This window comes from Misgurnus anguillicaudatus, chromosome 23 (genome assembly GCF_027580225.2).
Source record: "Misgurnus anguillicaudatus chromosome 23, ASM2758022v2, whole genome shotgun sequence".
NCBI classification, from domain to species: Eukaryota; Metazoa; Chordata; class Actinopteri; order Cypriniformes; family Cobitidae; genus Misgurnus; species Misgurnus anguillicaudatus.
The window spans coordinates 12,333,368-12,346,478 of record NC_073359.2 but is presented as its reverse complement, the minus strand read 5'-3'; the positions used below and the strand labels follow the sequence as shown (position 1 = coordinate 12,346,478).

General features: G+C 39.2%; 1 protein-coding gene across 5 annotated transcripts in view; it reads right to left on the bottom strand.

Annotated features, from left to right (window-relative positions):
* Positions 1-864: 864 nt before the first annotated feature.
* The window catches only part of LOC129453422 (ephrin type-B receptor 3), a 45,049-nt gene continuing 32,802 nt past the window's right edge, over positions 865-13,111 (bottom strand). Inside the window, exons 6-16 of one of the 5 annotated variants that reach the window (XM_055217660.2) lie at positions 12,188-12,312; positions 11,657-11,819; positions 11,406-11,514; positions 10,396-10,448; positions 10,072-10,293; positions 8,899-9,146; positions 8,313-8,528; positions 8,072-8,221; positions 7,744-7,937; positions 5,230-5,385; positions 865-3,832 (exon numbers count right to left, since the gene is read on the bottom strand). In XM_055217660.2, coding sequence (XP_055073635.2) covers positions 3,724-3,832; positions 5,230-5,385; positions 7,744-7,937; positions 8,072-8,221; positions 8,313-8,528; positions 8,899-9,146; positions 10,072-10,293; positions 10,396-10,448; positions 11,406-11,514; positions 11,657-11,819; positions 12,188-12,312 — 1,745 coding nt within the window. In that variant the 3' untranslated portion in view covers positions 865-3,723. The remainder of the gene's footprint in view (positions 3,833-5,229; positions 5,386-7,743; positions 7,938-8,071; positions 8,222-8,312; positions 8,529-8,898; positions 9,147-10,071; positions 10,294-10,395; positions 10,449-11,405; positions 11,515-11,656; positions 11,820-12,187; positions 12,313-13,111) is intronic. The other 4 variants (XM_055217661.2, XM_055217662.2, XM_055217663.2 and 1 more) reach the window with 4 other exon arrangements.

The following is a 13,111-nucleotide window of genomic DNA, read 5'->3' as shown; positions in this document are numbered from 1 at the left end:
TTTTATAAATTTATAAACTTATTTTAAGTTTATACATTTTATAAATTTGCTAATAGGATAAAAAACTAATTTTATTAAATTCCGCCTTATATCATACACAATTTTGCCTGGATAGTTTTTTACTGATTAAAATGCTTAAAGTGATAGTTCACCCAAAAATAAAAATTCTGTCATCATGGTCTAATCCTCATGTTGTTCTAGACCTGTATACATTTCTTTGTTTCTGATGAACACAAAAAAAGATATTTTGATTAATGATGATAAGCATACAGCTGGTGGAAACCATTGACTTCCATCGTAGGAAAAAAACAATCCTATGGAATTCAGTAGGAACCATCACTTTTGTGCTTACCATGTTTTATCAAAATATCTTCATCATCATTTATCACAATACTTCCATAGTTTTTCCTACTATGGAAGTCAGTGCTTTTCATTATCAAAATGTATTTTGTGTTCATCAGAAAAAAAGAAATTCATACAGGCCTAGAACAACATGATGGTGAGTAAATTAATGGTGAACTATCCCTTTAAGAATTTTTTTTGTCAGTTTAAGGTCAGTGTAAACAGTCTGAGCAACACATGATCTCTCCAAACTTTCTCACAGGATTCATATCTGCAAGGCAGGTGCCCTGACCTGTAAAGATCAAAGCCACCTCTCCAATACAAAGCAAAGTGTTTCATAGACAGTGGACTGTCTTTAAAAAAATCCCCAGGCTTTTCTGTTTGGTAAAAATGGCCTCAACGTGTCTGGAAACCTGATAGTGGAAAACAATGAAAAGCGATTGAAGTTAAGCACTGCTAAACACATCAATATGCATTTACTTTAAAGTTCACACAATAATTCACACACACAGCGAACACATGTATTTCTTAAATAATTTAATTGCAAAAGGGTTTTTTAAAAATATTTCTACAAGAATGCATTATTTAATTGTTTGTTTGTTTGTTTGTCTTCACCATTAAATACATCTCAATGCTTTCAAAAAATAAAAGAAAGAGAAACAATAATGATCATGAAATGTGTTGCTTTCCTCAGTATAAGTACAGCACTCAGAAGACAATTTGCTGTTTCAGTTCAGTGATTTTGAGTTCTACTTGCTTGAACAACAAAATAAACATTTTTTGCTCAATTTTAATATAAAAGAGTAACTCAGAAAAAGGAAAATATAGATTTTTAGCGAAACGGGAGAGGAGTGGAGGATAGAGAAGATGTTGGGAGGCTATTGGCACAAGTATACTGAACCGAAATCATGCAAGTTCTGTTCCAAAATTGCTTTACGACGGTAGCACCTTTACCAAACACTAACATACTGAAACATACAAACATTCACACATTCATATCCGGATGAGAGAATACACTGTCATATTGAATGTGACAAAAGCAGCTAAGTTTACCTCTTAAACATAAGCAGTGCATATGCTCATAAAGCTCAAGAGCCTTCAAACATTTGAATTATATCACTTCAGCATTTTATACATTTTTACATGGAGCTCTTGGAGAAACTAGGGGGAATTTTATAATAATTAAAATTGTAAAACATTTTTAAAAACAATATTGCTTTTTTGCAGTACAACATTATGCAGTACAATAGTCCAGACACCTATGTGATGGGTTTTAATACACTGGACTCTGCCATCCTAATGGTTATAAATATATTTGTATTATATATGTGCAAAAAGAGTAAACTGCCTGAACTTGGATTTTTCGGAAACTATATGGAAGACAATTATTTTTATGTTTTAGGAAGTATTATAACGTATCCTGTGTGTCATATAAGCTCTAGCGTGTTTACCATTGTAGTCAAATCTCTCATTAGAAGAAACCTCCGGAAATCCTGGAGTTCAAAAATATGAACAAAATGTTCGGTGAATGAACTTTACAATAGAATTATCGAGAATTGGCATGATCTTGCTTTGTAATGGTGACGGAAAGGCTTAGATTTAATATAGCAGAGATTTACTTGGGATCGGCCCCACATTGATTATATGTTCAACACCTATTCATTTCTCTCACAACAATTACAATGAACTTCCTCTGTGATCATAGAAACACTGAGGTTTCATGTCACCATGCCAAATGTTTCTACAATGTGTCTATTGTTATTTTGTATTTGTTTTCCGTTTGTTACAAAATGTTAACATTTGTTAAGAATGTCAGCGCGCTGAATGCAGCTTAAAAATTTTAATCAAACCATTTTAATACGTTGTTGGAAAAAATAAATCAATAATTACTTTTGACCCCGTGGGAAATAAAATAAAATATAATTATATATTTTAAGTTACATATAGGCATTTATATATGCTGTGTATGTATAGCTCCTTGTCACAATTCGTTTTATGCCTTAGTTTTCCACCACACCTGACACGTTCATGTGCATAATTCAAAGTTCTCTCTATTTCATACCCATACACACAGACACACACAACCGTACACATTAAAACATTCAGACACACACACACACTACACACACAGTAATTTTAGGGATGGTCCAGTGATTTACACCTTAAACACTGCAAAAACTCATTTTCTTAATCAGTATTTTTGTCTCATTTCAACTAAATTGACTTGGTTACATTGCAGTAACTCATTATAGATTTCAGCTTAAAAGCATGCTAGTGGGGTTTGAAAAATAAGACGACTATGTTTACCAATTTTGCTTCTCAAGCTGTAAAAAAATGCAGGATAAAGTTAAAACAAGTTGAAATTGTTTAACTTAATTTGTTAAGTTAAAGTAACATAAAATATATGTTGATATGACAAAAATGCTGCATTACTTAAACTTAATATTTTTTTTTACAGTGCAGATTTCCATCTTGCTGTGATGATGCTTAGGAAACAAGGTAAACATACTTATTAAGAAAAATATTTTTGCAGTGTAGTTATCACTGACGTTTGACCTAACTGCTAAAGAAATCCTGATATAATGATTGATGACCTCCTAAATGTCAACTCAACATGGAACAGCAACTGAAGCAGAGTAAAGGAAGAGCATTAAAACAATGAAAACATCTACTGTAGTGAAAAACACATCTGAGCATCCTGAGTTCACCAGGTATATTCCAAGAAGTCCTTCTGTCAGTTTAAACCTAGTGGACAACATCCTCATATTCCGGTCCTTTGAGATCCTCCGTCCCCCGCCTGTGGCGTTCCCTCTTTTTGAGGCATGTGCCTTTAAATAAAACATCTTCAATATGAAGATGGGGAATATGCACAAAGTCACACACACAATAAATCATCTGCTAGCACTGGAGGGATTTCTGCGCATATGTGTCCACTGAATGTATATTCACTTAGTTTTTGTCTTGTATGTTCAAGTTACGCATATTATAAGAGGAGTATCTCATCCATCGTCAGCTTTCATTCCGGAGAGTCTTCCCCTTAAAAATCCGTTTTTGGGGAGAAATGCATTATGGGAGGCTTTGGGCGTGTCCCAGCCAGCCTCACAAAAGAAAATATCACACGCACGCATGCAAATGCCACCCCATACCGGAGCCTTGTGAGGCATGCATGGGATACAGGTTTTTCTCTCCATTCTTAAAAATAAGTACAAAATAATCTTATCTAATCCTGTCGGGTGTAAAATAATGCAGTCGTAACAGGAACATGGAAAGAAAAGTTGTCCGAGGCACTGCGAGCCGGTTTCATCCGATTAGCGGAGATGATCAGGCGTCAGGGGTCGTCCGTTGGCTCCTCTGTAAAACAGTTCTGCAGCCTGTCGTAACTCAGACCTGGACGGGCAGCGTTTGGTTCATTTGAAGTCTCATGTCTTGAATGCTCCCGAGAATCTTCTTTTGGTGGCCGGCTAATGTCACACCTATCCGTAGCAGATCTCTGTAGAAAACAACAACAAAAATTACCTCAGTTATACTGAAAAAAACAACAACATTTATGTCACTTGAGGAATAAACTCCCGTGGGAATGTGGACAGGTGAGCAAATCCGTTAGCAAATTGTCGCTAGGTTGTTCAAATAGACCTGCCCCACCCTTCGGCTACTAAACCGAGACAAGTTTGTGGTAAAAAGCCAATTCTCAGACTGAAGGTCAAAAGTTGGTCAATTATTTGCTAGTTTTAGCACCTTAGGCTAGCAGATGTCAAATTTCACACAACACGGCTAGCAAGTGCTGAACCACAGACACATATTATTTCACCGCATGACAGATAGTTATTATACTGTACAATGAGTGTGGTAAAAAATACCACAGGCTTTATGATAAAAAAAAGAAAACTTGTATGCTTCATGGTTTTGGGAATCTAATATATTCCCCCGAGTTTTAGTTTACACAGAAACGACCTCAGACACTTTTTGTTTACTCTGTTTGTCGTTTACTGATAAGCAAAGTTTTTGCCGGCCGACAGGTGACGGCGCCTTGTCTGTCTGCCCCCCATCTGTACGAGTATGTAAAAGTTTCTTCTCGCTTCTCACTCCGTTGGCCCCATCAGGACAACAGCGTTGGATAAAATGATAATAAATGGAGCCCATTAGGAGAATTACTAGTCATTAAGAGCAGGAGAAAAGCACCGACTGGTCTTCCTGTCAAGTTGCCAAATTGAAACAAATTACCCCTGCTTCCATCCTTTATTACACTTTAATGGGCATGATGAATTTATAATATTTTTCCTTATTAGTTTATTTGATCTTAACTGCTTCACATCTGCCTAGACATTTAACAGACCTACAAATCCTGGATTTCGTTTTTGGACAGTGACCTTTGTAACGTTCTTTGTTCATGACATTTTCCGTGGATGAAATGTTGAGAATGAGATGAGAAGAATAATCGTATGCTCAGAAAGCTGCATCACTGACATTTCCTAATAACTAAAAAATAGCATTTCTTGTTCATATAAATCCCTATAACAGCCATTCAGTTCCAATTGTATAATAATACTCAAGTAATCCTGAAGACATTTAGACGCTTGTTCAAGTGCATTTGATGATGGTTGGAACAAAATTATTCATCCCTATCCAAACCTTTCATCCCTATCCAGACTTATCAGGGACTTATTGGCAAAGTTATTGATGATGTACACTGAAAAAAAGTGGGATTAAGTTACCTGGTTGCCTTAAAACTTTGAGTTAATTCAACTTAAAAATATTAGTTGAAACAACAACTTTTATTTTTAAGTTGAATGACCTCAAAATTTGAAGGTCTGTTTTAAAGTGTAAAAATGACCTAAAGTGTGTCCACCAAAATAAAATAAAAAATTAAACAAATGACCAGTCACTCACTCTGAAGTCATCTGGGCTACCAGGTCAAAGGAAGCGAAACCAGCATTTAGGAAGTTGTCACGGTAACGGCTCATCTTGATGGCGTCCAGCCAGTCGCCCACAGTGGTGAAGGTGGTGTAGTCAGGCACACAGCGGTCAAGAAGAGGCTGGGAGGCCCTACAGAAAAAGAGAGGAGTGGAGATAAAAAGAGAGAGAGAGGGTTAGGTCACGCCAGGCCTCCACCACCGAAACCTCACCCCCAAACCCCCCACCACCACCTCTCATTGCCGTAGGGCCTGAACCTGCCACTGTGGCTTACTGGCTGGAGACATGCAGAGGCCTGTCTGAGAGAACTTCAAAGAAGCCGTGGGTGCTCCTCGGTGTGAGGTTTAGTGGGTGTGGATTGGTGTGAAAGAGCAACCATATGAACTTTTGATGAATTGCTTGAAGTGTATTGTTCAAGTTCAATATTACAAACGCACTGTTTGCTTAAACGCAACATGTAATATATCCACATAGGACATGAAGGTGGATCAACATTACTCTAATACAACAATAGGTATGATTCTAGCCCTGATCTGAAATCAAAGGTAAATAACTGGGTGACGTGAGTGTTGTTTAAGTCCCCGACATTTGATTGGTTGCTAGGACTGTTATTCCAAGATGAACAATGATGTCCTAGTTGGGTAAATCAACTTAAAGCATAACTTTTAAAAAGCATAAAGAACTAGTCTGACCAGCTAGCAGCTAGTTAGGGCTTATCAGTCTTCGATCAATCTAGCTTTTTATGTCACTGACTTATGATCAGTCTTCAATAACAAAATAAGATGACTGACTAGTAGGACCAGTTTTAGCAGTTAATAGAACCGGCCACACACTTGATCTATGCCCAGATTTGGGTCTTAATAACCAACACTGAATTTGGACAGTGTGTACAGTAGGTCAAAGTCTTGAGCGCAAATACCCTGCTGTCTTCAAGCTCTCTGCTCTGCTGAACTTCCCTGTCTTTTGATGGCATTAGATTAATTAACAATTAAAAGCAGAAGAAAAAAGTTAATAAGAACCGAACAGAGCCTCTATTGACGAAAAGGTCTGTAGATGGATGGGAAGAGTGATTTTTAATAAGCCCCTGCCTTTAGGGCTGAAGGGTTTGTGGTCATTAACCTGGAAGGGAACTTTTCTTAATAGAGCATTGTTGGAGCTGACCTGGCTCTCACATATTAAGCCCGGAATATAGTCTGTTTTTTACGTGAATGAATGCACGGCCTTGCATAGTATCGTTTATTTGATGTGTACGAAGATGGTCGACGCATGTGCATTGCGACAAAATGCAATGCCTTTTCTGGGCTACAAACGATATTTTCCTGTAGGTGCATTAGCGACCTATGCTTACAATGTACACAGGGATTTAATCATACAGTTTGCGTCCACTCTTCTAATGACGAAAATTGCGCCATGCACACTGTACATGGACCCTCGCATACACAGAAAAAATTGACTCGAATTTTTTACTAAAAATGACTAAATTGACTATAATTAACTAAAACATTGGCCTTTTATGGACCTTTTAGTGCAACCTGGAAAAGCTATACAGGGACACCAAATTGTGAGAATCTGTGCACAACCTTTAACTCAAGTACAAGAGCATGTTACTGTTTCTTCAATGTGGATTGTGGCAACACCATTCCAGTATAGTAAGGGAATGCATAACACATCACTCTTCTTTCATTGCGCCTGGCAGGAGGGCCACCTCTCCATTGGCCCTTTTAAAATCTCGTTACTCGCTAATTAAAACAATTCCTGCCTTTGCATTACATTAACTAATTAATCTTCCTTTATCCTCTGATCTTTACAGAGAGCAGACGCAGTGGCTCCCTCTAGTTCCTCATTGTTAGCAGCCCTCCCTCAGGACATACGACCCAAAAGCAGATGCCCTGAGGTGGGTCAAATCCCTGTTAAAATTCACATCCTAACAGTATGCTTTTTACAATTACTGCCTGTAACACTGAAACAATCAATCCTGTTCAAAATAAGGTGATCAATGAGCTGACATCTGTCATTAACAGTCAGTTTGCTATGTAGAAGTGGTTTATGTGATTAAATACCTTAAACAGAGAAGGCTATAATACGTGTAGACCAAAGCAAGCATCATAGGCAAATCGATCGAACGCCCTGTGTTGTATTGACTGATAGTCATTTTAATTTCCATAATTCCAGAGTTTCCCATCTTACATTATAGTTTGTCAATTGAGAATGAACTGAAATCAATTGACTCTTAATTCAAATGCCTCTGTGACTTTAGTCTATTGCATTGATTCTGAAATAGCTGAACCAAGCTCACAAAGTCAGGAGACTATTAATACAGCTTATTCAGTTGAGAAGCTAACATGCTAGCAAGCTAACAATTACGTTTATGCTTTGAAGAGACCAGCCAAAGTAACTGTATTGTTTTGTGTGTTTCCTGAAAATCAAACCAGCTGATAATTACCTTATCTCACAGATTAATATAAAAATATGAAGTATGCATGCCCTTACCCAGAATGTGTGCTGGTGACCACCTTAAGGCTGGCGGCATTGCGAATAAGTTTGTCCAGGGTGTTGACTATCTGGGAGAACTTGGGTCTCAAGTTTCTTTCTTTAACCCAGCAGTCTAACATGAGTTGGTGCAAGGCAGTAGGGCAGTCCATGGGTGGAGGTAGCCTGTAGTCCTGCTCAACTGCATTAATCACCTATGAAGCAAAAAGGAAACTGTATTAGCTAAAGCACAACTAGTCAACCTTAATAATCAACTAGGCATTTGTTGGGACTATTTGACCATCGTGACCCCTCTGTTATGCATAGGTAACAATAAATAATAACTCACATCTTGATTACTCATGTCCCAGTATGGACGCTCGCCGTATGACATCACCTCCCACATGACGATCCCATAGCTCCACACGTCACTAGCTGAGGTGAACTTTCTGTAAGCAATGGCCTCAGGAGCTGTCCAGCGAATTGGGATCTTTCCTCCCTACAGGTAAAAGCATATACAGAGATTTTTAACCTTAGTGGCTAGTCATTTTTAATTGCCATACATTTTATGACATGAAATTATTGCTGACCAATGAGCTGGTGTACGTGGGGTCCGTGGGATCGTCCTCCAAAAAGCGAGAAAGGCCAAAATCGGACACTTTGCACACTAGGTTGCTGTTAACTAGGATGTTACGAGCAGCCAGGTCACGGTGCACATAGTTCATGTCGGACAGGTATTTCATGCCAGCTGCAATGCCTCTTAACATACCGACCAGCTGGATGACAGTGAACTGGCCATCATTTAGCTGTTGGAGAGAGAATGGAGGAATCACAGACTCATTCAACAACAAAGCCTTCCCTCAACATTGTCAATGTGTTTTTAACATTTCAGGATGTGACTCATCAAGCAGCTGATTCATTTCTGAATGTCACAGCTAGCAGCTACACTATCTGTCATAGCTTTTCAAAGGTTTAGGACATTTGTTTCAAGTTGATAGGTGAGAACATCACTTTCTATTATGAAGCAGAAACTTGGATTGCAATGTATTTATTTTCTGAAGTAGATTATTCCTTATGAAGTACTACTTGCATCTTCACAATATCTACAGAATCGGCTACAGAAATCCATGCATCAATTATTACTACAACATTAGTATTGTGGTCAGCCTCTCTCACCCGCAGAAAGGAATCCAGCGCTCCATTCTCCATGAATTCAGTGACAATCATGACTGGCCGGCTCTTGGTCACCACCCCTTCTAAGCGTATAATGTTGGGATGGTCAAATTGACCCATAATGCTGGCCTCACTCAGGAAGTCTCTCCTTTGACGGTCGGTGTAGCCAGCCTTCAGAGTCTTGATAGCAACAATAATCTCACGACGCCCAGGGAGCTTCAGACGCCCGCGGCATACTTCTCCAAACTCTCCTGTATGAGTAGTAGACAGACAAGAAAGAGGAAGAAACAGTGTGGAGAGAGAAAAGGGGAAAGTGGAGGAGTGTTGGAGAGAAAGGGAAGAGGGAGAGTTATTGGTTAGAATCAAGGAGCCATGGGAAGCAGGGGGAGACAGCAAGAGAAGCCAGGGCTAAAGGTAATGCTATTGGAGTGTATCCGGGGGGTGGGGGAAGGGGCAGGGGTCAGAAATGCTTTAATGGCAAAGGCTGTTGGAGGGCTGTTGGGGGTTGTTGTATAGAAAAGGAAATGGGAGAGGTAAGGCAAAGAAGAAAGGGGCAAAGGGCAGGAAGAGGGAATCTTAGTGTCTGGAGGAAGAGTGGATAGTAGGGGTGAAAGTAGGTGGGGAGAGAAGCTTGGGGGTGTTGGTTGGCTTGTGTCTATGATCTAGGCAGATGTGTAAAAGGGTGCACGGAAGACAGAGGTTTAAGAGGGATTGGGGAAGGACATGGTAGGGGTTTATCACTTTATGAAGCTAGAAAGCAATGGGTTTAGGTAGCAGTGCTAGATGTTAAAAGACATTTTTGTTGTAGTCTGGCATGGGGCTCCTCAAGGTTTACTGAATAAAAATCCCGCTGTTTTTTTAATGTTTAGGAATCATTTTATTCCATAGCTATAGAGATATTGCTCATGAAAAAATCTAGGTAAAACAAGGGAAGTGGTCTCCAGGGGAGGAAGGAGCACCATGAACGGAGAGGTTAACAGATCATTAGGACAATTAGTTGTCTGGTAGGTACCATCAAGCCTGGTAAGTTTACAGAGGGCAGTAGCAGGAATGGCAGCTCTATAGTTAGCTCTGAAGATATCCTCAAAAGCTCCATCTTGTAAGTAAAGCTGTTAGAGACGTCGATAAGGTGCTTAAGGGGATGGTTTTTGGAGCGGGTTGAGGGGATTTAAGTACCGCTTGAAGTGAAGTCCTCTAAAGGTATGGCCAGGGTGTGCCTAGCTGTCTTCCCCCTGTTGCTCAGGAGCTTGTGTTGTTGGTTACCTGCGCCAATGACCTCCTCGATTTTCACACAGGAAACGTCAATTTCTTTGGCAAACTCGCGGATGGCCTCATTTGGGTCCTCGTAGGTGAAGGGGTCAATGTAGACCTTCATTCCCGGAGTGACTATTGGGGATTCAATAGTTTGAATAGCCGTATGAATTGCACTGCCATAATACAGATTATATAAATTCTGCATAAAAAGTCAGTACACGGTGGGTAAAATCTCTAGAGACTTACTGTATTGTTGCAGTTTTTCAGTGTATTCCGATTCTGATCCATTGCGTTGCTTCCTGTTAACAAAAGGTAAAGATGATAAATTCAGTGATGGTTTCTTGCAAACTAGCAAAAAAAGCATTTTGATGGGCCCTGAATGTTTTCTACCCAGCTCCTTTAGGGACATAATATTGAGGTCAATTAAAGAAGGAGTATGATACGAAAATTAAGAGAACAACAGATTCAACCTCTAGAGATGCTTGTCACTTTATTTGACTGAATAGACAGCTAAAAAAACCTAAAACCTAAAAGAATGCAAAGTAGCAGTCTAAGCTGTCCTGTTTTTGTTATATGTTAAGAAATCGCTATTTCTAGTCTCTTAATTCTTTCTTCGACACATTTTCCACATCAGCTTATTAAATGCAGTGCAATTTCAACAAACCCAGCCCCCTTTCTAGTACATGTTAATATGGTTTCTTTGTTGTCTAAGTAGTAACCGGGCCAATAATACCCGCTGGTAATTTGTATCTCATTTCCAATTCAAATGTGGTTCCGGAATATGCCAAGGCCTACATTTTTTTTCAATTGCAATTGCAGGCAAGTTAAGATACTGTGACACACTGCGCTGATTAGAAAGAAAGAGGGTGGAAATGAAGAATTTCTACATGATAAGGGTATAAATAAACATCTGTTTTCCTCTCAACTGTGGCAATGGGAAGATGGCCACAAGATGGAGAGTGCCAGTGATACACAAGATAGATACTGCAGAATTGCAATGTAGGGCACATGTAAATTGAAGACCAGTGGCTATAATTTACAAAGCGCAAGATCAAAAATAACTATCAACCTAGAAATGAAATGGTTCTGACAGTGATTGAAATCATATAATTTGTACAATAGATCTAATTAAGGCTTAATACATAGATAAAAAGCATTATGCATGATTTGTGTGTTGTTTCATCTGTATATTTTGGCTTCTCACAGCAAATATTAATTAATTTTAACAAAGCTAAATTAAAAGTTAAACTCCTTACCTGAGGCAGACTATTGCAATGACGACAACAACAATGATGAAGACCAGGCCAGCTGTCAAAGAGCCCACAATCAGCGGCAACTGTTCCTGTAGAGTCTTGTCTGATTCGGCTATATTCATGTAAAGAAACCCACAGACATATGGCATGTGTTTAGGTTAAGAGTACATTATTTTTCAAATCTATTTTTAGTGTTATTATGTAATGTTATCCGAGATTAAAAATAGTAATAAGAGAATATATGTTTTACACACCCTGGTGGTTGGTGCTAAAGTCAGAAGCGCTGCTGTATCGTCCATACCCTGCCACTGTTCGGGCCCGAACCTGCACAACATACGGTGTGCCGGGCTTCAAACCCTCAATGCGTGCTGAGCTGCGTTGGGCAGTCATTGTGTGGGCAATAGCTTCTCCCTGGTCCTGCGGGAAGAGTGATAAAACAAGCCATATAAAACCAGCCAGTACCCACAAGCCTCTGGCAGCTCTGGTTTAATCTGTCAGTACAACACATCAAACACGCAGCAGATATGCAGGGCCCTTTCTTCTCCTCTATGCAAATCTCCTGCCTCCATCCCTGCCAAGCACTGACTGCTCACTGTATCGGCACTCAAAAGAGGGAGTCGAATCGGAAAATGAGTGACGGAGAAAAGTGTTAGGATACAGGAGAGAAAGAGAGAGGAAGGGTTGGCGCTGTTGTCAGGATGAACGATTATATATAGAGCAAAGAATGACAGTGGTGGAATTGTGATGGAATGCCCTTCGCTTCATTGACTTACAATGGCTCTTACCTTCTCATGGTATTTAATCTCGTAATCCAAGATGATGCCATTTGGTTTTTCAGGGGGGAGCCAGGAGAGACTCATAGTGTTGGCTGAGGCCCCCATCAGGTGGACTGTAGGAACTGCAGAGGGAGCTATGTGGGGGAAAATAGGAGAAATCCTATTTTAATGAAAGCTGAAATTCCAATTTTTTACATTCAGATTGTGATCAAATTCTGGATTACCAAAGACCTGCTTTGAAGTGTAAGCATCAGAAAGAGGCGGCTCTCGGTCCTGGGACCTTTCAGGGCCCCATGCCTCTTCAACTACAGAAAAGATTCTTAATTCCCATGTGAAAGGTGCCATGACAGACAAACCGGAAGGCTTAGTATCTGGCAGATCCAGTCCACATCACTTACTATACTATACTATGTAAATACTATGTGTTGTACTGCACATACCTACAACCACTCCCATTTGTTATGGCTTTTTACTCAAAATGCACAAAACCTAGAATATGTCCGGATGATACTTTAACCAAAAAGTAAACTACAAGTTGTATTTTGCATATTTCAGGCCATTAAAATGTAGCACATTTCTCTCCCAAATTCTTATTACTGTAATGAGGGGGAAAACTCATTTACATTTAATCACTCAGCAGATTTAGCTTTTAACCAAAGTGACTTACAAATGAGGAATGTCATAAGGATTTTTCATCAATTTATCATAAAGGAGCCGACAACATTTGCAGTATAGCAATGAGGGTAAAGTATATGAAAAAATAATTATATCATAAAGTATAGGCAATTGTGTTACTGCATCACTTTAAGAAAAATCGATGATGATCAATCTTTGTGATTTTACGATGAAATGAACTAGCGTTACGCTTCTCTGCACGCTTCTGGGAAATCTCACCTATCTTAGCACCTAGTTTTACATAATCTGAAACTGTCC